Raw genomic sequence first — 23149 nt, forward strand, 5'->3', positions numbered from 1 at the left:
GCCATGCAAGTGCGGGGCTGAATACACAAGGCATGCAAGTGCGGGGCGGAATACACAAGGCAGGCAAGTGCGGGACTGAATACACAAGCCATGCAAGTGCAAGGTGGAATACACAAGGCAGGCAAGTGCGGGGCTGAGTACACAAGGCATGCAAGTGCGGGGCTGAGTACACAAGGCAGGCAAGTGCGGGGCGGAATACACAAGGCAGGCAAGTGCGGGGCGGAATACACAAGGCAGGCAAGTGCGGGGCTGAGTACACAAGGCAGGCAAGTGCGGGGCTGAATACACAAGGCAGGCAAGTGCGGGGCTGAATCATCCATGACAGAACAGAGCTATTTTTTATCGGCCACCTACAAAGTTGCTGCCTGCCTTACTAGCAATGTCACTGCACGCCCCTGAGGATGAAGCACTAGGCTACTAATTTGCACGGATTTGCTGTTATGCAAATTAGGGATTATTTGATGGTCCTGACATGGAATGGAGACTTTCTGGGAGATCCTTGTTTCTTCCAGTTTGTATTCCCATCAGTCTTGAGGAAGATAAGAATAGTTCTCTGAAAACGGAGGCCCTGCTCCTGCAAACACTTACACAAATGCTTCACCTTCACCTACCGTGTTCGAAGTCACTAAGGCACTCACACGAATAGCCACGTGTGTGCAGGCTCGGGGCCTTAGGGTCTGTCTACAGTGCAATAAAAGGCCACGGCACAGCTGCAGCTGATCCAGGTCACCTGACGGGGGCTCGCAGGGCTATGAAATTGTGGTATGGGTGTTTGGCTCCAGCTGCAAGTGGGGCTCTGAGACCCTGCAAGGGGGGAGGGCTTCGGAGGCTGGGCTCCAGCCAGAGCCCAAACATCCACATCGGAATTGTATAGCCCTGCTGGAGCCCCACAAGGCCGAGTCAGCTGACCGGGGCTTTGAGACCCAGGGCTGCTGGGTGTTTATCACAGTGTAGACATCCCCAGAGTGATATTCTTCTACTGACAGGGTATTTGGAGGGGACTGAGCACATGCTGCTGCCACTCACTGTGCTTTTCCTCTACATTACATGATGCTAATTGTGTCTGCTCACCTCAGGATGTTGAACCTAAGGGTAGCTTACGCAGGCAAATGAGTGATGTGGCTTGGATCTCTCAATCACAGAAACAAGCAAACCCTAAGAGGGGAGATGAACATTTGTCCCAAATGGTAAGCAATTGGTCACTTTCCTTTTAGTTAGTTTGAGTTTCCAGGTAATCTTGGCGTATTAAAGAAGTATGGGCTGGATGAATGCACTATAAGGTGGGTAAAAAGTTGGCTAGATTGTCGGGCTCAACGGGTAGTGATCAATGGCTCCATGTCTAGTTGGCAGCCGGTGTCAAGTGGAGTGCCCCAAGGGTCGGTCCTGGGGCCGGTTTTGTTCAATATCTTCATAAATGATCTGGAGGATGGTGTGGATTGCACTCTCAGCAAATTTGCGGATGACACTAAACTGGGAGGAGTGGTAGATACGCTGGAGGGCAGGGATAGGATACAGAAGGACCTAGACAAATTGGAGGATTGGGCCAAAAGAAATCTGATGAGGTTCAGTAAGGATAAGTGCAGGATCCTGCAGTTAGGACGGAAGAACCCAATGCACAGCTACAGACTAGGGACCGAATGGCTAGGCAGCAGTTCTGCGGAAAAGGACCTAGGGGTTACAGTGGAGGAGAAGCTGGATATGAGTCAACAGTGTGCCCTTGTTGCCAAGAAGGCCAATGACATTTTGGGATGTATAAGTAGGGGCATAGCGAGCAGATCGAGGGACGTGATCGTTCCCCTCTATTCGACATTGGTGAGGCCTCATCTGGAGTACTGTGTCCAGTTTTGGGCCCCAAACTACAAGAAGGATGTGGATAAATTGGAGAGAGTCCAGCGAAGGGCAACAAAAATGATTAGGGGTCTGGAACACATGACTTATGAGGAGAGGCTGAGGGAACTCGGATTGTTTAGTCTGCAGAAGAGAAGAATGAGGGGGGATTTGATAGCTGCTTTCAACTACCTGAGAGGTGGTTCCAGAGAGGATGGTTCTAGACTATTCTCAGTGGTGGAAGAGGACAGGACAAGGAGTAATGGTCTCAAGTTGCAGTGGGGGAGGTTTAGGTTGGATATTAGGAAAAACTTTTTCACTAGGAGGGTGGTGAAACACTGGAATGCGTTACCTAGGGAGGTGGTGGAATCTCCTTCCTTAGAAGTTTTTAAGGTCAGGCTTGACAAAGCCCTGGCTGGGATGATTTAATTGGGGATTGGTCCTGCTTTGAGCAGGGAGTGGGACTAGATGGCCTCCTGAGGTCCCTTCCAACCCTGATATTCTATGATTCTATGATTTTCTGTTCAGCTCAGCTCATGGAATTAGGAATTTCCTTCTGCAGGGTAGAGACACAACACGATTCTCAGGGGAGGCTGCCACAATTCCTGTGCCCCACCTCTCTGCCAGACAAGGAAAAAGGACCTGGGGAGCAACTCAGAAGTTGCCTAATAAGGATGCACTTAGCTAGCACGGAGCAGAATTTTACCCTTATTTAACAACTTAGTGAAGCAGGTCCGAGGCTGCAGGACATGTTGGCAAATAGAAATTCAGGGTATATCTCCCTATGTGCTCCAAGTGAACAGAATAATAAGAAATGCTGTCTGACTGCAGATGTGTAACCCGGGGGAAAGCTTGATTAGTTCAACTGGCATAAACCCCACCTCACTCTGTCTCGACGTGGCACAGTGCAGAGACACTGAGCACTGAGTTGATGCACACACACACTCACACAGACCCACATGGACACACACACGTTCTCTCAATACACACACCTCGACGTGCACACAAACACGCACAGCTACATGCATGTGCACACACGTGCTCTCTCTCACGCCTGTGCACATGTATGCATACACATGGCACACTCACACAAGCACACACACCAATGCACACATACACGCATGCACACTCACGTGCACACACACATGCACTCTCACACAAGCACACATACCAATGCACACATACACACATGCACACTCACACGTGCACACACGCTCATAACACATGTATGCGTGTTCTCTCACATACATTAGCGCACACACACGTACGCACACAGACACACATGCTCTCTCACATGCGTGTACATACATGTGCTCTCACATGCACACAGCACACGCTCACCTATACATGCATGTGTATACACAATCCACATGCACGCACACACACACACAAACATTTTACCTTTGCTAAACTTCCTCTTGGTTCCAAGTGTTACCACTGCCGTGAACTGTCCCTTCAGACTTGTGCTGTCCCATCTGTTCAGAGCGAGGCCAGGCCCGTTGTTTCCAAAAGCCGAGTTGCCGCAGTCAGTGCTCTGGGGCAGATTCCCTGGCTGACCTGCCCCCCTTTGCGCTGCCCAGGTGCTGCAGAAACCCCCTGCACAGGCCCCTGCATGGGATTCTGCCTGCGTAGGGAAGTCCCCACCGACGTAGCTGGGCCCTACATGTCCTTCCCTGCAGCTCCTGGTGCCAGAGGCATACTGGGCATGTCATAACCGTACAGCTAAGGGCAGCCTAGACTTCCTCCTTACCTGTAAGGGTTTAAGAAGTCAAATAACCTGGTTGGCACCTGACCAAAAGGACCAATGGGGAAAGAAGATACTTTCAAATCCTGGAGGGGAGGGCTTTGTTTGTGCTCTTTGGTTGTGTGTTCTCTGGGGAAGCAGAGAAGCATCAGGTCAGAAAACTCCTTCTCCTAAAATCATACTAAAATGAGTCTCAATAGTGCAAAAAGAGTAAGTAAATAAGACAAGGTGCGTTAGATTACCTTTTGTTTTCAATTTGTGAATTTTCCCTTTGCTAGAGGGAGGTTTATCCCTGTTTTTTGTAACTTTAAAAGTTTTGCCTAGAGGGGAATCCTCTGTGTTTTGAATCTGATTACCCTGTAAAGGATTACCTTCCATCCTGATTTTACAGAGGTGCTTCTTTTCCTTTTTTTTCTTCATAATAAAGTTCTGTTTTTTAAGAATCTGGTTTACCTGTTTGGTTGGTATATTATTCTCAAGCCTTCCCAGGAAGGGGGTGTAGGGCTTGGGGGGATATTTTGGGGGAACAGGAATTCCAAGTGGTCCTTTTCCTGATTCTTTGTCTAAATCACTTTCTGGTGGCAGAGTGGTAGGATCATTTTGAACCAAAAGCACAGTAGGATTTTAAAAGGACAATTTTTTTCCCCCTTTTGGCTGCTTGGAAAGCAGGGAGGTGATTTTTTTTTAAGCTGTGAGCACCTGGAGGTTTTTTTCTCTGCCTGAGTTCACTTCCTGCAGGGGAATTCACAAGTGTTTTTTTTTTTCTTTCTAACTCTCAGGTATAGCTAGAGTTAATCACAAGAAAGCAGAAAAATGACTACCAGTGAAGCAGCGAATAAACTAGAGCTGGCTAGACTAGAAGCACAAGAGAAAGAAAATGAACATAAGAGACGGATGGAATTAAGAGAACTAGAAATAAATGCACAGGAGGCTGCCCACAAGAGAACTATGGAGGCAGAAGAAGCTGCCCACAAGAGAGCCCTGGAGTCACAAGGAAGAGAGAGGAAGCATGAACTGGAGTTAGAGATGGCAAGGCCTAAGCAAAATATACCAGACAACCCTAGCAATCCTTCTCCAGGTACCGCTTCCCATCCCAGAAAGTTCCCCACCTGCAAGGCAGGTGATGATACTGAGGCCTTCTTAGAAAACTTCAAAAGGGCCTGCCTTGGGTCCAGCATCTATACAGACCAGTACATGGTAGAGCTGAGGCCTCAGCTCAGTGGACCCTTAGCCGAGGTGGCAGCTGAAATGCCGAAGGAACACATGAATGGTTATGAACTTTTTAAAAAACAGGCCAGAATCAGAATGGGACGAACACCCAAGCCTGCCTGTCAGCGGTTCAGAGCCCTAAAGTGGAAACCAGATGTGCATCTTGCCGACACGCCTACTACACCGTGAAACATTGGGATGCCTGGATATCAGGAGCAAGCATTAAATCTCTGGAAGATCTTTCTTTCCTAATGCAAATGGAGCAGTTCTCAGAGGGTGTTCCTGAGGAAATAGAAAGGTACATCCTAGATGGAAGCCCAAAACTGTAATTGAGGTGGGGAAGATTGGAGCCAAATGGGTGGAGGTGGCAGAAAAGAAAAAAAACTGGTCACAGTTGAACCAGATATCAGAAGGGGCAACCCGAAATAAAACCCTATCACCGGGGGCCACCCAAGGCCCCACCTACATCAAAAGGAAAACCCCAGACACCTTATCGTCCCACCACACCGTTCTCCAGCAACCCACCTCGCCCCAGTGACCCGTCAGCTGGGTGATGTTTTAAATGTAATGACCCACCTCGCCCAACTGCCCCAAGAACCCCAACAGATTACAGTTCATTGCACCGGGGTCCCACCAAAGGTCCTCAGGCCCAGATGCCTCCCAGGTACTCTCAGAGCAAAGGGAAACTGTGAGTGTGGGCGGGAAGAAGGTCACCGCGTCGAGGGACACTGGAGCACAAGTGTCAGCTATCCACCAGTCCTTAGTGGACCCCGATTTCATCAATCCAGAGGCCCAAGTGATGATTCAACCCTTCATGTCAAAATCTTTAAACTTGCCTACAGTCGAGTTGCCTGTCCGGTACAAGGGCTGATCAGGAACATGGACTTTTGCAGTCTATGGTGATTATCCCATCCCCATGCTGCTGAGGGAAGACTTGGCCAACCAGGTAAAGCTGGCCAAGAGGGTGGGAATGGTCACCCGCAGCCAGGCTAAACAAGCTTCCACACCTATCCCTGTTCCTAATCCTTCCACCAGGGCCCCATCTGTGTTACCAGAGACCCAGATGGAGGTGGTGGAACCGGATCCCCTGCCAACGGCTGCAACGGCCGTAGTAGATCCAGTCCCAGAGACCCAGCCAGAGCCAGTCCCAAAACCGGAACTGGCGAAGCAATCAGCACCAGAGCCATTGCCAGCCCTGAGTCCAGCGCTTGCAACCCCGTCTACAGCTGCAACACCAGAGGGCACCACCGAGCCTGCCCTGGCAACAGCAGCCGATAACCCTACACAGGAGACTCAGCCGGAGCCTGAACCCCAACATAGTGTCCCAGCGGCGAGCGGTTCAGAGTCAATGGAAACAGCCCCATCACCTGCATCGCTTCCAGAGGGACCAAGCCCAAGTCCACAATCCAGTGAGGAACTGATGTCTCCAGCATCAAGGGAACAGTTCCAGGCTGAACAGGAAGCAGATGAAAGCTTCCAGAGAGCTTGGATGGCAGCATGGAGCAACCCACCACCTCTCAGCTCTTCTAACCGAAAGAGGACTTTTATACAAGGAAACTCTTTCTGGTGGGCACCAGGAAGACTGGCATCTGCAGAGACAGTTGGTAGTTCCAACTAAGTACGGGGAAAAGCTCTTGAGCTTAGCCCACGATCATCCTAGAGGCCATGCTGGGGTGAACAGGACCAAAGACCATTTGGGGAGGTTATTCCACTGGGAGGGAATGGGCAAGGACATTTCTACTTATGTCCTGTCTTGTGAGGTGTGCCAAAGAGTGGGAAAGCCCCAAGACCAGGTCAAAGCCCCTCTCCAGCCACTCCCCATCATTGATGTTCCATTTCAGCGAGTAGCTGTGGATATTCTGGGTCCTTTTCCGAAAAAGACACCCAGAGGAAAGCAGTACATACTGACTTTCATGGATTTTGCCACCCGATGGCCAGAAGCAGTAGCTCTAAGCAACACCAGGGCTAAAAGTGTGTGCTAGGCACTAACAGATATTTTTGCCAGGGTAGGTTGGCTCTCCGACATCCTTACGGATTTGGAAACTAATTTCCTGGCAGGGACCATGAAAAGCCTGTGAGAAGCTCATGGGGTGAACCCCTTGGTTGCCACCCCTTACCACCATCAAACAAATGGCTTGGTGGAGAAGTTTAATGGAACTTTGGGGGCCATGATACATAAATTTATAAATGCGCACTCCAATGATTGGGATCTAGTGTTGCAGCAGTTGCTCTTTGCCTACAGAGTTGTACCACATCCCAGTTTAGGGTTTTCACCATTTGAACTTGCATATAGCCGCGACGTTAAGGGGCCATTGCAGTTGGTGAAGCAGCAATGGGAGGGCTTTACACCTTCTCCAGGAACTAACATTCTGGACTTTGTAAACAACCTACAAAACACCCTCCGAACCTCTTTAGCCCTTGCTAAAGAAAATCTAAAAGATGCTCAAAAAGAGCAAAAAGCCTGGTATGATAAACATGCCAGAGAGCGTTCCTTCAAAGTAGGGGACCAGATCATGGTCTTGAAGGTGCTCCAGGCCCATAAAATGGAAGCGACGTGGGAAGGGCCATTCACGGTTCAGGAGCGCCTGGGAGCTGTTAATTATCTCATAGCATTCCCCACCTCAAACCTAAAGCCGAAAGTGTACCATGTTAATTCTCTAAAGCCTTTTATTCCAGAGAATTAAAGGTTTGTCAGTTTACAGCCCAGGGAGGAGACGACGCGGAGTGGCCTGAAGGTGTCTACTATGAAGGGAAAAGTGCTGGTGGCGTGGAAGAGATGAACCTCTCCATGACCCTTGGGTGTATGCAGCGACAGCAGATCCAGGAGATGTGCACTAGCTATGCGCTGATGTTCTCAGCCACCCCAGGACTTACTGAACGGGCATACCACTCCATTGACACAGGTAATGCTCACCCAATTAGAGCCCAACCTTACCGGGTGTCTCCTCAAGCTAAAACTGCTATAGAACGGGAGATCCAGGACATGCTACAGATGGGTGTAATCCGCCCCCTGGCAGTGCATGGGCATCTCCAGTGGTTCTAGTTCCCAAACCAGATGGGGAAATACGTTTTTGCGTGGACTACCGTAAGCTAAATGCTGTAACTCGCCCAGACAACTATCCAATGCCACGCACAGATGAACTATTAGAGAAACTGGGACGGGCCCAGTTCATCTCTACCTTGGACTTAACCAAGGGGTACTGGCAGGTACCGCTGGATGAATCTGCTAAGGAAAGGTCAGCCTTCACCACACATGTAGGGCTGTATGAATTTAATGGATTCCCTTTCGGGCTGTGAAATGCACCCGCCACCTTCTAGAAACTTATAGATAGGCAACTGCAGATTCTTCCAATCCTGCTAGGAGACTATCTTGACGACGTGGCCATATTTTCTGACTCATGGGCAGAATACCTGGAGCATCTCTGGAAGGTCTTCGAGTGTATACGAGAGGCAGGATTAATTGTTAAGGCTAAAAACGTATCAAATAAGCCTAAACAGAGTGACTTACCTTGGACACCAGGTGGGTCAAGGAACTATCAGCCCCCTACAGGCCAAAGTGGATGCTATCCAAAAGTGGCCCATCCCAAAGTCAAAGAAACAGGTCCAATCCTTCTTAGGCTTGGCCAGATATTACAGGCGATTTGTACTGCAATACAGTCAGATCGCTGCCCCACTGACCAACCTAACCAGAAAGAAACAGCCAAATGCAGTTCAGTGGACTGAAGAATGTCAGAAGGCCTTTAACCAGCTTAAAGCGACACTCATGTCTGACCCTGTGCTCAGGCCCCCAGACTTTGACAAACCGTTCCTAGTAACCACAGATGCATCCGAGCGTGGTGTGGGAGCAGTTTTAATGCAGGAAGGACCGGATCAAGAGTTCCATACTGCCGTGTTTATCAGCAAAACGCTGTCTGAGAAGGAAAGCCACTGGTCAATCAGCGAAAAGGAATGCTACACCATCGTCTACGCGCTGGAAAAACTACGCCCATACGTTTGGGGACGGCATTTCCACCTGCAAACAGACCATGCTGCGCTGAAGTGGCTTCACACCGTCAAGGACAATAACAAAAAAACTTCTTTGGTGGAGTTTAGCTCGCCAAGATTTTGATTTCGACATACAACACATCTCAGGAGCTTCTAACAAGGTGGCTGATGCACTCTCCCGTGAAAGTTTCCCAGAATCCACTGGTTAAAATTGCCCTTGAAACGTGGAAATTATTGTTAGTTTTTATGTAATCAGTAGTCTATCCAGAGGTGCATGCATCTTATTAATTCTGTTTTCTCCTAGAGCTCCAGGAAGAAATCACAGCCAGTGTGGCACAGGCTGTCCAGCACCATCTGTGATTTGGGGGGTCTGTCATAACCATACAGCTAAGGGTAGCCTAGAATTCCTCCTTGCTCATAAGGGGTTAAGAAGCTCAGATAACCTGGTTGGCACCTGACCAAAAGGACCAAAGGGGAAAAAAAGATACTTTCAAATCTGGGGGGGAGGGGGAAGACATTTGGCTCTTTGGTTGTGTGTTCTCTGGGGAAGCAGAGAAGCATCAGGTCAGAAAACTTCTCCTAAAATCATACTAAAATGAGTCTCAATAGTGCAAAAAAGAGTAAGTAAATAAGGCAAGATGCGTTAGATTATCTTTTGGTTTTAGCTTGTGAATTTTCCCTGTGCTAAGTGGGAGGTTTATCCCTGTTTTTTGTAACTTTAAATTTTTGCCTAGAGGGGAATCCTCTGTGTTTTGAATCTGATTACCCTGTAAAGTTACCTTCCATCCTGATTTTACAGAAGTGCTTCTTTTACTTTTTTCCCCTTTATAATAAAGTTCTGTTTTTTAAGAATCTGGTTAACCTGTTTGGTTGGTATATTATTCTCAAGCCTTCCCACGAAGGGGGTGTAGGGCTTGGGGGGATATTTTGGGGGAATAGGAATTCCAAGTGGTCCTTTCCCTAATTCTTTGTCTAAACCACTTTCTGGTGGCAGCATACCATCCAAGGACAAAGGATTTGTGCCTTGGGGATGTTTTTAACCTAAGCTGCTAGAAATAAGTTTAGGGGGGTCTTTCATGCGAGTCCTCACATCTGTACCCTAGAGTTCAGAGTGGGGAGGGAACCCTGACAGGGCAGGAGGAGGAGGCCTGGAGCGCGCTGTGCTCAGCTGTCTCCAGATGGTAGGTGGCCCCTGGCCAGCTGGAGTAAGTTAGAGCAGCCCCTGGCTCAAGCCCAGTCTGGGCAGAGAACCGGGGAGTGTAGCTGTCTGTTTGCTCTCAGCTTCTCTTTCCCACTGCTCTGGGCTGCCCAGAGCGGTTGTGTGGGGAAGGGGAGCCAGCCTGCACTCGGGGTAGGCTCAGGCAGAGCCCGTGGAGCTCCTGTGTCCTGCTCTCCCAGAGGTTTCTGAAGCCCGGTGGGAGCAGACCATGGGGCAGCCAGCTTCTTTCTGCTCCTCTAGGGCAGGGCAACAGGCAGCCCGTGGGGGCGCCAGTGAGCAGTTGCAGCAGGCCAGGGCCCACCTTTGCTCAGTGGTGCGGGGCTTTCCCCAGAGCTCCCCACCCAGGGCTGCAGGGCAGCGCGGGAGGCCCCTCCTGGCACTCCGCAGTGACAGGGCGGATGCCAGTGGGCGTGGCACCAGTTCATGGGCACATACCCAAGGGCCACAACCTTCAGCCTCCAGCGCCACCAGGGGTCCCCTTGGCAGGTTGGACCCTTTGTTTTATAACCGCAAGACTTTGGTTATAAGTCTGATCCAACCAAACCCAGCTTTCTAAAGCCCTTGGGCCAGATCCTTAGCTGGTGTAAATGGGCACAGTGCAGTTGACTTTACTGGAGTCACACTCGTGGAGCCTGGGGCCTTTTAATGCAAAACTAAGGCAATTTACAGACAGGTGCAAGTGGGGCTCACGGGAGCTGAAAAACCTTTCCAATGTTTCCAACAATCCAAAGTACCCAAAGTGAAGGCTCTCATCATCATATGTACCCAATGAACAGTCCATGGCCTGGCCTGGCATGCGGGGTCTGTCCGAAATGGCGATTCTCTTTCAGCCTGGGTTTAATTACCAACCAATCACAAACTCAGCAGAGTGGCTGAAGCAGCAGGCCCCTGGAAGGATGCTGCGGTGATGCTAAGCAGTGCCAAGGGGTTCACTCCTTCTGAGCCCGGCCTTCCTGACTTCATTAAACCCTCTTGGCCGAATTCTTCCCCTTCCTTCCACCCCTGCAGCCCTCAGTGTAACTGGCCCTAGGATTCAGACCTCCCTCGGTTTCATTCAGATTTGCGCCCCCAGAAGCCACAGGATTCACCTGCAGCCCGGCCTACTGCCCCGCATGTCAATGGGAGGATCGCCACAGGCTGCAGCCCTGACACGCCGGTGAGGGGGGTCATGAGAATGCCCGGCCGGCACAGAGACAGAGACAGACTTTCATTTCACTGCCAATTTCCGTTGACTGGAAAGTACATAATCATTTCAACCAATCATTTCGGGCCAAACGAAACGTTTTGTTCAACCCAACCCAAAACCTTTTGCTTCAATTTTGAGCATTTGAAAAGGTTGTTGACTTTTTAAAATAGAATTAAAAGAAACATTTAACTGGAGCCTTTCTGAACCAGAAACCAGAAATAGCGTCCCAAAATGTCAAACACCAAACGTTTTGATTTATTTTGTAAACATTTTTTAAATTATTTTTGACCAAAATGATTTGGCAAAACTGAGAACTTCCGGGAATACTGCCAGGCTGCCCCAGCTGGGGCGGTGGGGTTTGGTTTTGTTTGTTTGGTTGTTTTTTTGTTTTGTTTGGTTTTTGTTTGGTTGTTTTTTTGAAAAACAAACAGTTTTGTACAAAAAGTTTGCCCCGCTCTCTAGCTAGTAGCGTACTGGGCTTCTAGCGAGAGTTTTTCCTGAGTCAGAACCATACAATTCAGATGCCACTGAGTGGCCGCGTTTCCCTATTGTAAGTGAAAAAGCATGGTACGTAGCCACCCTGTTTGCTTCCCGTCTCCTCCTGCGGCTTTGCGTTCCGCCGGGTTTGAAACCCGTCCGGCTGCCCTAGCCCACGGGAGTTCCAGCGGGGGGCGCACTTCCCGCCGGTGCTGGCATCAGCCCTAGCAGGGATGCAGTGACAGCGGTCGGGCGTGGCTCATGTCCTGAGCCGGAATTTCAGCAGCTCTCGCTCCTTGGGATCAACTGTACCGGGATTTCAAACCCCTTCCCCTTCAGCGTCCCGAACGGTATCCCACAACTCCCACGCAAATTCAACACACTCGATCCGCGATGGCTGAGTGGCCTGTATTTGTCTGACTATACTACAGACGGTCAGGATTTTGCTTGTATAAATATTGGGTAAATCCAGGTAAGGAACCTTCTTCTCTCTTTCGGAGGGCTGGGTTTTCTCCGACAGATTATACTATATTGTTACGTTTCTAGCAGTGAAGCATTTCAAATATGGGTACGATTTTCAAGCGTGGCGGGGACCCACTGTGATGCGCGGTAAAGGGGGCTGATTTTCAGAGCACCGCGGAGCGCTTGCTCTCTGAACTTCAGCGTCTCCGGCTGGGCAGGCAGAAAACATCATTTTCAGATGAAAATTTCCCAAACCAGAAAAGGGCTGGATCCAGCACTCGTTGCTCAGGTGAGTAATCCTTGCTCAGGGAGTTATGGTATTCATGTCAATGGGCCTACTCCAGTGAGTAAGAGTTTTGTGGGGTGGGGTCCATAATCTGCCCGCATCCCTTGTGCACTCAAATGATCACTCACTGAACTCAAGGGGCGCGTTGGGTGCAGGACACACAGTACACGTCCCTCTTAGAGCAAGAGCCTGGCGTCAGCGGGACTGCTCAGCTGAACAGAGTAACTCCGCTGCGCACCTAGGACCAGGATCAGGCCCTTAGACATCCAGCTGTGTGGGGCGGAGAGCAATTTGCTGCCAGCTCCTAAAGACTCGGGGCTGTACATAGTCGTCACAAATACTCATTGGCATTTCCAAACAGCGCGTTGCTGCCCCAGACGTTGCAAACCAGCAGGCTAGTGCTAGATGCTGGGGACAATTCGGGGGAAGCCCCCCAAGACCAATTGACCGGTGTGGGCTTGCGGCAAAATGGACGAGGGCAATACAAAAACAGAGCCGCAGCCTGGCCCGGCGGGCAGCGCCCGACAGTCTAATCCTGACGGTGACCCCGGGAAGTCTCTTTCCCACTCTGGGCCTCGCTTTCCTTCCCCTATCTGTGAAGGGAAAGTGCTCCTGGCATCTCCCCCCGGCTGGACACTCGGACCCATTCCGGCTGGGTGGCTTTTTTCAATTTAATTTAGGCCCCTTCCCACACAACAAAGTAAACAGAAACCGCACTTTTACACCTTACTAAGCGCACCCATCTGGGGGTGACACCTGTATAGCGGCATCGTTTTAATTCACCTCCCTTAGTTTGCACCAGTAGGCCTTCCCCATGTAGACACGGCAGCGAGTTCTGGGGGGGGGGAGGTCTCTGTGTAGTGTAGCCCAACCGGTCTGTGCAGCGCCGAGCGCAAAGGTGCGCCACTCACTGAGGCAAACAACCAGTCCGTCTGGGCTGCCTCTCCAAACAGCGCTGAATGAGTAAAACCCTGTTTCTAAAAGGCTGATTTCAGTGGGCTTTGCCTCCGGCCTGATTTCCCATTCACTAACCGGACTGGAGGGCAGAAGGCTCTGTCTGCGGTCAGGGTACAGGATCTCACGAACTTAATCCGGGAGATTAATCAAACCCAGAATGATCTGATCGCGCAGCGGCTCTGGAAACTCGCACGGCCCTTGCCCTGGAAGGAGCGGAGCGGAAAGCTGACCTGGGGCACGCGTGACTAATGAGGGAGAGGTCACAAATTAGCTCAGGGGATGGGGAGGTTAAGCTACTTGCCTAAAACCAGTGAAGACAAGTGGACAACTTGGCTTTAAAGATGAAAACCCCACGCGATGCTGCCGGCAGAGCCATTTATTGCAGTGACATGTCCAAGGCCATTAGGAACAGAACCGCTGACCCTCCCGCCCCCCTCTTTGGGATCCGAAGGAAACGGGAGTCAAGGGACCGATGAGTCCGGGCCAGAATGACTTTATGGTTCATGCGGAATTGGGTCTTCTGCAGGCACAGCTCGGATCCCTCTCCCTTTTCGGTGCTGCCCTGCACCCCGCAGGGCCCCGGCGGGAAGCGAGGACAGGGAGAGGCAGGCGATGTGGGGAACAGCCCCGCGCCCCATGGCTCCCCACGCCGGGCGAGTCCAGGAGCACAGTTCTGGGCGCTGACTACTCGCCTTGTCCTGAGCCGCGGCCGGGGGCTTCGGTCTCAGTGTCCCGCCCCGCCCCGCGGCCCGGGCTAGCCATGGCCCCGAGGGGACCCCGTGGAGCCCATGGGGCCGGCTCCCTGCCGCAGGGGACGCGGCTCCTCACTCCCGCGGGCGCGGCTCTGTCCCTCCGGCGGCCGCTCCAGCGCCAGCCCGGGCCCCCTCACATGGCCGGGACGAACCTCTCCACGGCGCCGGGGTAGGGCGCATGGCGCAGGTAGGCGCCGGGGCCGCCCAGCTGCGCGCCGGGGCTGTAGCCGTGGGCCAGCGCCGGGCAGGGTCCGGGGGACATGCGGCCGTAGAAGTCCCGGCTGTCGCCGCCGAGCTGGGGCGAGGCGGACAGGGCCAGGCGGCCGGACGGGTACAGCTGGCCGCTGCCCTGCGCGTAGGGCCCCTGGGTGAGCGGCAGCGGCGCGCCGGGGCCCGGGTACGGGTAGGGGCCGGGGCCCCCGGCGCAGCCCGGGCTGGCGTAGGCGGCTCCAGCGAAGGCGCAGGAGCTGGCGGGGGCCGGGGCCAGCTCCGGGCTGAGCGGGCGGGCCGGCTGCGGGGCGAGCTGGGCGCCGGGCGGGCCCCCGAGGCCGAAGAGGCGGCGCGGGGCGGGCGGCGCGGCGGGGTAGCAGGCGGCGGGGGCGCCGAAGGCCCCGTCGGGCGCGGCGCCCGGGTAGGTGGAGAGGTCGCTGCGCTTGAAGCGCTTCCTCCGGCGCAGGAAGCTGCCGCTCTCGAACATGCGGCGGGCCGCCGGGTCCAGCGCCCAGTAGTTGCCCTTGCCCGGGCGGCCCGGCTCCCGCGGCACCTTGACGAAGCAGTCGTTGAGCGTCAGGTTGTGGCGGATGCTGTTCTGCCATTTGTGCGGCCCGTCGCGGTAGAAGGGGAAGCGCTCGGTGATGAAGCGGTAGATGCCGCCCAGCGTGAGCCGCTGCTCCGGGGCGTGCGCGATGGCCATGGCGATGAGCGCGATGTAGCTGTACGGGGGCTTGCCCCGCTGTGCCGGCCGCTTCCGCCGCCGGCCGGCGCCCCGCGGCCCCGCCTCGGGGGGCCCCGGCTGCGCCTTCGCCGGGGGCATGATCAGGAGACCGGGCTCGGCTGGGCTGGCCCCGCACAGGGGCTGCTGGCTCTCTGCCGTCATCCCCGGCCGGCGCCTGCCCCTGGCGCCCCAGCTGCGCCCGGGGGGCTCCCGAAGCTCAGTCCAGGAGGGGCGCGGGCACTCACTGCTGATGGGCGCGGCGGAGGCTCGGTGCCCGGGCCGCTGGGGGCAGGGAGGACGGTGACTCCAGACCCAGGGCTGCGGGAGCCGCTGCCCCCATCACCATGAACTTGTGCCCGGCTGGCCGCTGGGCAGGGAGCCCGGGGCGGAGGGGCGCCGCTGCACTAGGGGTATGCCATGGCCGCAGCCCCCGGCGCGCAGGTACCCTCGCCGGCCCGGCAAAGGAGGCGTGGGGGCGGAACTCCCTCCTTTTATGTCTCCTGCTGAGCCGCGACCTCCGGCTCCTTCTGCGCCTGCCGTACCTGGCAGCCGGCACTCCCACCTGCCCGGGCCTCCGCCCCCAGCGCCTTAAAGAGACAGGCTGGTCCCGGGCCCAGCCTCCCTGACGCACCTGCAGGAAGGCGCTGCCCTGCCCAGCGCCCTGGCAGCCGGGGGGATGCCCGAGCCCTTCCCGCACCTTCCCAGGTAACGCCTGACTCCGGAATGGGCGCGGCGCAGGACAGGAGCCGGCAGCCCGCAAAGCAGATCACCTGCCACGCCGGCTCCTGCCAAGCCCGGAGCTGGGCCCATGCCCGCGCTCAGGCTCGGGAGCCCCGTGGACAGCTGCGCTCTGGAGAAGCGCTGGAGCGTGGCCAGGCGGGGTTGGCGCGTAGCTCTCCGCTGGGTCAGCGCAAAGCGCCAGGAGAGGGGCGCCCTGGGCTGGGGAGAGGCACCTGGAGCCCGCCCGGCGCCAGGACATCGTGCCCAGGGCTCCCCCACTGCTCTGGCAGCGCCTCCCGAGAGTGGCGCCCCGGGGCTGTAACCCTGAAATAGCGCCTTGTGTCCTGGAGCGCAGTCCCCGAACCCTCCGGGGTTTGCACCGCCGGGGATCGGACCCCTACAATCGGCCTCGGATCCCCTGCGGCCGGCGCCTCCTTGGAGAGAGGGGCCCGAGCGTTCTCCTGGGTTTGCGCAGCGCCTGGCACGGCGGGGGCCCCGCGGCCAATCACAACAGCTGCGTGAACAGAGCATGGATGATAATCGCCGGGATGCGCGTTTCTGAAGCGCCCCTCACTCGGCTCAGGGCCCCACCGGCCGGTAGCGGCAAAACTCTGCCGGCGCCATAAGAACCGCGGCGAGCGAATCACACAGCAACGAAATCCGCGTCCGCGCCAGGCCCCCCCCCCATCTGATTCGTTCGGTGCTGGGCTGGGACCTGTGCGGAGTAGGAGGAGCGCAAAACTGCGGAAAAGCGGGGCCGAACCCGTGTCCAAGCAGGGAGAACGGTTTAAGATCGACACGAGGAGCAGGCTGGTCGTGTTCAAACGGATTCCCTGTGCTCAGTGCATTTCGCTTGCAATGAGTTAAAGTGACCAGAGCCTAAACTTTTCTGTCTGCAGGCCATAACCTATTTCATGCAGTGCTGAAATGCCCCGTATATATATGCCGTCTGGGGGGGGAGTGTACAGGGCTATCTCTCACTCCTGCGCACAGCGGATGTAGGCACCAGAGAGCCGAGCTGGGTGAGGAATGATCTTTTATTGAACCAGCCTACTCCTCAGAACTTTCCTTCTGTTCTAGTCTTGTTAATTAGCAGATATTGCTCCAATCCGGATATTACCTCACCCACCCTGTCTCTCTGATGTCACAGAGTCATAGACTATCAGGGTTGGAAGAGACCTCAGGAGGTCATCCAGTCCAACCCCCTGCTCAAAGCAGGACCAACCCCAACTAAATCATCCCAGCCAAGGGAGGAGATTCCACCACCTCCCTAGGTAACCCCTTCCAGTGCTTCACCACCCTCCTCGTGAAATAGTGTTTCTTAATATCCAACCTAGACCTCCCCCACTGCAACTTGAGACCATTACTCCTCGTTCTGTCATCTGCCACCGGCTCCTGTCTCCAGCTCCGTGCTCTTACCTTACATTTTAGACTCGCGGCCAGGACATCTGGGTTTGGATCCCGGTTTTCGCACCATTTTATCGGGTTTTGCACTTTCTCGGAGATTTGCCAACCTGTGGCTTTTAGTGACTTCTCCCTAGTAAATTAAATATGAAAAATAAGGCACAGGCGCCATCCCCTGCGGTGTATTTTAAAACCCCAGGTAATGAACCAGAGAACAACCCCGACCGAACAGGCCCCTTCCTTTTATGCTTTCAAAAGACAGACAGTCCGGTCCAACTCTGCGGTGTGAACACATGCAAAACCCGACCCCAGCCCTACCTCTGCTCCTCCGATTTCCCAGCGCTGCGTGTGTGTCTCTTCCTTGTTAACAAGACGGTGACATTAACACACCCCCGGGGCACGGTGCTGTACAGTACCGGAGGAGGAAGCTATTCCCAACGAAACTGAAGCAACGTGGCTTTGGGGATGCCAACGGGGAGGCTCTGTATCTTCGCACACAAACGCACCGTGTATCAGGTTCCTTCCGCAGAGCGTGCTGGGCTGCGGATGGATTCTGATCATTATGAATTAGGGACAAGAATAAATACTGCCCTGCGAGGTGACACCCGTTTGTTGGTGGGGGGTTGGTTTTCTTTCCAGCATTGCAAACACATTTTTCAAGTGGAGAGCAGGAGAGAGGCAGGCAGCCTGCTTCCCCCCTTGCCCTCCCCCCCGCCGCCCAGCAAAATCAGTCCCTGTTGGTGCCAGCTGCCATAAACGCTTGGGGTATCCAAAGGAGCCACCAAGCCCCAGGGCAAAGCCGGGGGCAGACCCTGAGCGGGTGGGAAAGGGGGTTGTGATTCTGGGCGGCAAACCGCCGCCTTCCACTCACAGGAACAACGCAGATATGAAGGGCCTGATCTTACAGACCCAGGACAGTCACTGTTTCAGTACACTGTAATCTAGATCTCGCCCAAACCTGTAAACAGTGCCCTGGATCCAGCACCTTTAGAGCTGACAACATTAGAACCTTCCCTCTACAGATCCTTGTTGGTTCCTGCCCAGGGGGCTGTATGAGGGATGGAGTCTGTAGAAGAGAAGAGTGAGGGGGGATTTGATAGCTGCCTTCAACTCCCTGAAGGGGGGTTCCAAAGAGGATGGAGCTCAGCTGGCCTCAGCGGTGGCAAATGACAGAACAAGGAGTAATGGTCTCAAGTTGCAGTGGGGGAGGTCTCGGTTGGATATTAGGAAACACTATTTCACTAGGAGGGTGGTGAAGCACTGGAATGGGTTACCTCGAGAAGTGGTAAAATCTCCATCCTTAAAAACCTCTAAGGTCAGGCTTGACAAAGCCCTGGCTGGGATGATTTAGTTGGGGCTTGGTCCTGCTTTGAGCAGGGGGTTGGACTAGATGGCCTCCTGAGGTCCCTTCCAAGGGATATTCTATGATTCCAGGGTGAGGCTGTAGTGAAAACAGCTCCTGATCCATGCACAGCCCCCAGGCTCGGCCTGAAGGTAGGCAGGGGAGGTTTGTGTTTTGCCAGCAAAGGGAAAGGGTTGCAGGCTAAAACCCAGGTGCGGTTCCGATTTCTAACCCTGAGCGTTCGCATGTACTGAGAAAGGAGGGACACTGCCCAAGGAACTAGTTTAATTCCAATTCTTCAAGACCTGCTCCCGTTCGATTGCCCCTTCCCCGCAGCGCCGCGTGTCCAGAGCAGCGTTCTGCCTCCCCGGTGCCTCTGTGCGCAAGAGCGCGCCGCGTTCGCACGGACAGCGCCCAATGCTCCGGTTCCACTGCGGAGCTGTAGAAAGGGTCCTCGCAGAGCCTGGCCGATTCCAGTGGTTCCGTTAGTGTCTTTGCCATTCACAGGCAGAGAGAGTCAGTTGTCAGCTGCCCTCAGCCCAGGCCCATGGCTCCCGCGCCAGACACGGCTGCAGTTTAGCTCAGTGGGCAGAATGGCTGGGCTCCCTCGGGTTCAGCTTTTGGATTTTCTCAGCCAGCTGAAAGAAAGGGAGTACTTGTGGCACCTTAGAGACTGTTAAACCGCAGGCTGACTGTCGGGCTCTCCCTGTGCCCCGCTTGCACTGCCTCGCCCGCACCCTAGGGAATCGCCCCAGCCAGCCTGCGCGCCTGCAAACCAAAGCCCGCTCCTAAAGCACCCGGGCACCTGCTCCCCGCGGGGAGCCCGGCGCTAAGCCCGGCGCTCGGTGCGCGCAGGAGGTAGGGAGCAGCAGCCCGGCACTTCGGAGCTGAGGAAGCCAGGTTTCCGGCACTGTCCAAGCCCCGCCATCATGGGGACTGACAGCAGGCAGGAGAGAAGCGCCGCCAAAGCCTGGAATGAAAGTGGTCTGGCCCTGCGTGAGGGCTAGCGGTGTAATCCCGCGCCGGGCTGGGAGGCCTGGAGCGGGGCGCGCTCTCCCCTGGCGCCGGGGTGGGGCACAGGCAGGTTATTTGGCCTGTTTACATTTGGCGGCTCAGTAAGTTACACCTGAGTGTTTCTTCACAGCTACAGTAACAGCGTTTCCAGTCTTCCAAGGCGAGTAAATAACAGTTCTAGAGCAAGCAGGGAGAAGAGAACCTAAAACCCGAGAGAGGAGGGAGTTAGCTTCGCTCGTGTCCCCCTGGGAAGGACGAACGCGCTTCTCGCGGTGGGTAGCCTGGACATCACTTGGAGATGCTGTGTCCTCTGGGATCACAGCAGGAATGGCAGAAATTCCAGGAGGAAATGGGTTATGTGTAGCCCTGTAACATGAGGACAATCACAGTAACACAGTCTGCTGCTGACCTGTAGCCTCGGAGACCCTGGCTCCTGTTTTAAAAGGCAGTTAGGTCCCGGGGAAGGACTGGAATAACGCACCTTCCTCATGCCACCAGCGATTTGCTGCTGTGGCGGTCACTCGCTTTGCCACAAGCTAGAATTGACTCTAGCAGCGCGGGGACAAGACACCTGGGGGACCTGTGCTGGGGCCAATGCCGCAGCCTGCAGCCAGAACTGCTGACCACGGAGATTTGAGGAAAGGCACCATTAGACAAAGGAGGAAGAGCTCTGCCCGCTCTCAGAGCCCGTCTTTGCAAGGCTGGCAGTTAGGGAAAAAACCCAGCAATTCATAACTTTTAAGTGGAGCAAATCTGATACGGGAATCGTTGAACAGGATTAAATATGGGACCCTGCCAGGTGATTTGACAAAGTCACTGGTAAGAATATAATAGCACATGAAAGGTTAATATTTCAGTGAGCCTTGTGTATTCCCAAAGTTGTGTATGCAATTGCACACCTACATTCATTCATGCATTCACCACAGCTGTATACCCAAATGGCTAGACTCCCAAATACTCATTTGGTATAAACCAATTGCTACTCAGATTGTAGATCTTTGAGGCATTGACAGTCTTTTTGTTCTGTCTCTGTACAGCTCCTAGCACAATGAGGATGGTCCATGGCTAGAGCTCTTAGAGACAACAACACAAACCACAACACAAACAATGATAAATAATAATCAAGTACACACAGTTTCAAGAACTCTGCATGCAATTACAGTAATTGCACATGGAAAAGTGGTGCTGTTTTGCATGAATTCTTACACATGCTTCTGGGCCTCTCTCTACTGAAAATCTGGGTCTGAAAAGTCCATCCGAACTTTCTGATTCCAGAAAGCGCCCAGATATTATCCTAGAGTATCCAACATCTCCCTCCTTGTTCTGCTGAAATTTAAGGACAAAACTACCATTGACGTCAATTGTCAACCCAAATGCACGCAGGAAGCTCTCCGGTACCTTTGAAACACCTGACACTGATGTGCCCTGCTGCCCACCATGATCCTGTAGGGCCCAATGCTGAGCACACTAAAGTCAAAGGCAACATGCCATTGCCTTCCATGGGAGCAAGATCAAGTCCTTAGGTGGCTCATTTAACCGTAACATTATAACTTTGTATATAGGGCAGCTTCCTTTCCTTTGGAATATAAAACACCCAGAGACAAATAGGTGTTGATCTTTGTGTTCTGCGGGTGCATCAGTTAGGATCTGCCTTCTGCCTTTTGCATAGCTGGGTGCATAGATAAACGTGGCTTTGGGCAGGGGTTCTCTGTCACTGCTTCTGGGAAATGTGGTCAATGTTTCATTCATACCCAGGCCCAGCAGTGTCTTTTGCTGTGTCTATCACATGTCTCTTCTTGGCTGGCTAAGTCTAAGGATCCAGCCCTGTGTAGAGCAGAACTTCCCTTTGTTCTAAGCCCCATTGCATTTTCATTTCACACTGTGTCCCCTTCTCCTCGACCAGATTTTTAGCTGAATCCTGCCGGCATGCAGGTAGAAAAAGGGCATTGGCCGCACTACACTGGGGTTTGGCTGCCAGGGCACAGGCCGCAATGAGCACTCAAGAAAGTTCTAGGAGAGCTGGCTGGCTGCTGTACCCTGCATAATAGATCCCTCTCCCCAAGGGGGATGTGGTTTTTGAAGCATGGTAATTGGTCGCCCTCAGCTTCTAGTGAGAACTGCACGCTGTCATCACTGGCAAATGCCAGCTCTCTGCCACTGGTCAGAGAGATAGCAAAGCCCCGGCATGTTGCCCTGAGGTATCCTGTAGGATCTTGTCCTGAGCTGCAGGACACTCTGCTCTTGCTCCCTATGGTCATTATGGGCAGGATTTGGGCCATAAACAGAGCAGGCTGGACACTGCAAAAATGGCATTCGCCAACTGCCATTCACATTAGGAAAGCTAAGCTGTGTTCCTACCCCTCCTTATTCACTGCCCATGGGAACAGAATTGGGTTGGCACAAATGTCTGGCTGGTCTTTGCATGAACAGTCACGTGTGGAGAAGGGTGTTCCTGGACGTTCAGGAATACGTGCTCAGTTCACTACTGTCATTGTCCAGTCAGGGAGCAAAAATACCACCACATGACTCAGTGGTAAACACACATATGCATACACCAGCCACCCACCCCTCCACCCCTCCATAGTTACTTGGCGGGCTGTTGCAGTTGGACATAGCCAGAGATAGGAGAGAAAAGGCCGGGACATCAAGATGCGACGTCTTTCTAAAGGATCTGCTCTAGCTCAGCAGTAAGTTCTGAGGCTGATGCAGGAATCAGTGGGTGAGGATCTTAGGCCTTAAAATCTGTCAAACAATAAAGGGGGTGCAACTGGTTGCAACCCGAGGATTGGGCCCTTATTTAAAAAAAAATCTTGTCTCTCCTCCACGGTAATTGTATTGGGGGAAGAGATTAATTTTTTAAAAAGAGAACAAAAAGACAGATGCTTTTAGCTATCCCTCATCTGCACTAGGTCTATTGACTTAACAAACAGGATGAACAATCTGTTGTTGATTAAAGAATTGGAGGTCATTTTTTTAATGTGACAGAAACTGTGCTAAATTTGGATCAGTGTTGGCCACAATAAACACACTAGCGTATTTAATTCTGCCTCTTTGACAAATAAAGTTTTGAAAAATTAATCTGGGTCAACATTTTTCCATCCAAATTTCTCAGTTTAAATTATGTGTGTGCCAAGATCTGCAGTCCTCAACTGAGCAAACCTGGAACTGACTTTCAGGATCAGGCGCCGCAGAATTTAGCCATATGTGTCTGCCCTACTGGCTGTCATTCCCCAGCCTCTGCAGAGGGGTGCTCGTTAGTTCTACTACATGTAAATGAATAATTCTAGCCAGAACGACACACTTTTGGAACTCCTAGACATAATTTCCACACTTGGAAAGGTTCTAACCTCTTTTTTGGGTCCGATTTCCCTTACACTATTCCAGGTTTACAAGCGAGGACATTGAGATCCACGGAGTTATGTGGGTGTGAATCTGCGGTAACCTGTTGGGGAGTCAGGCTCCATATTTGCTATTGAGGGTTTTAAAAAAAATTGCTTAGAATCTAAAATGTCGCAGACTCTCCTGTCCCTTTGCTGTCTACCAATAGTGGCTACAAATATGGACCCACAGAGGGCAAATCCTGCTCCTCTCACCCTCTCAAGCAGGCTCAGTGAGGAAGAAAATCCATCCTA

At 53.2% G+C, this 23149-nt stretch overlaps 1 protein-coding gene across 1 annotated transcript; it reads right to left on the reverse strand.

The window, feature by feature from the left end:
- Positions 1 to 13861: 13861 nt before the first annotated feature.
- Positions 13862 to 15199, reverse strand: FOXE1 (forkhead box E1; the record flags this gene model as incomplete). The annotated part of the gene is made up of 1 exon (XM_084629327.1): positions 13862 to 15199. The coding sequence occupies one exon, from the start codon at positions 15197 to 15199 to the stop codon at positions 14237 to 14239; it is 963 nt and encodes a 320-aa protein (XP_084485453.1). The 3' UTR covers positions 13862 to 14236.
- Between the last annotated feature and the right edge of the window lie 7950 nt (positions 15200 to 23149).

The sequence above is a fragment of the Lepidochelys olivacea genome, assembly GCF_965140295.1.
Source record: "Lepidochelys olivacea isolate rLepOli2 genome assembly, chromosome: 5".
Lineage (NCBI taxonomy): Eukaryota > Metazoa > Chordata > Testudines > Cheloniidae > Lepidochelys > Lepidochelys olivacea.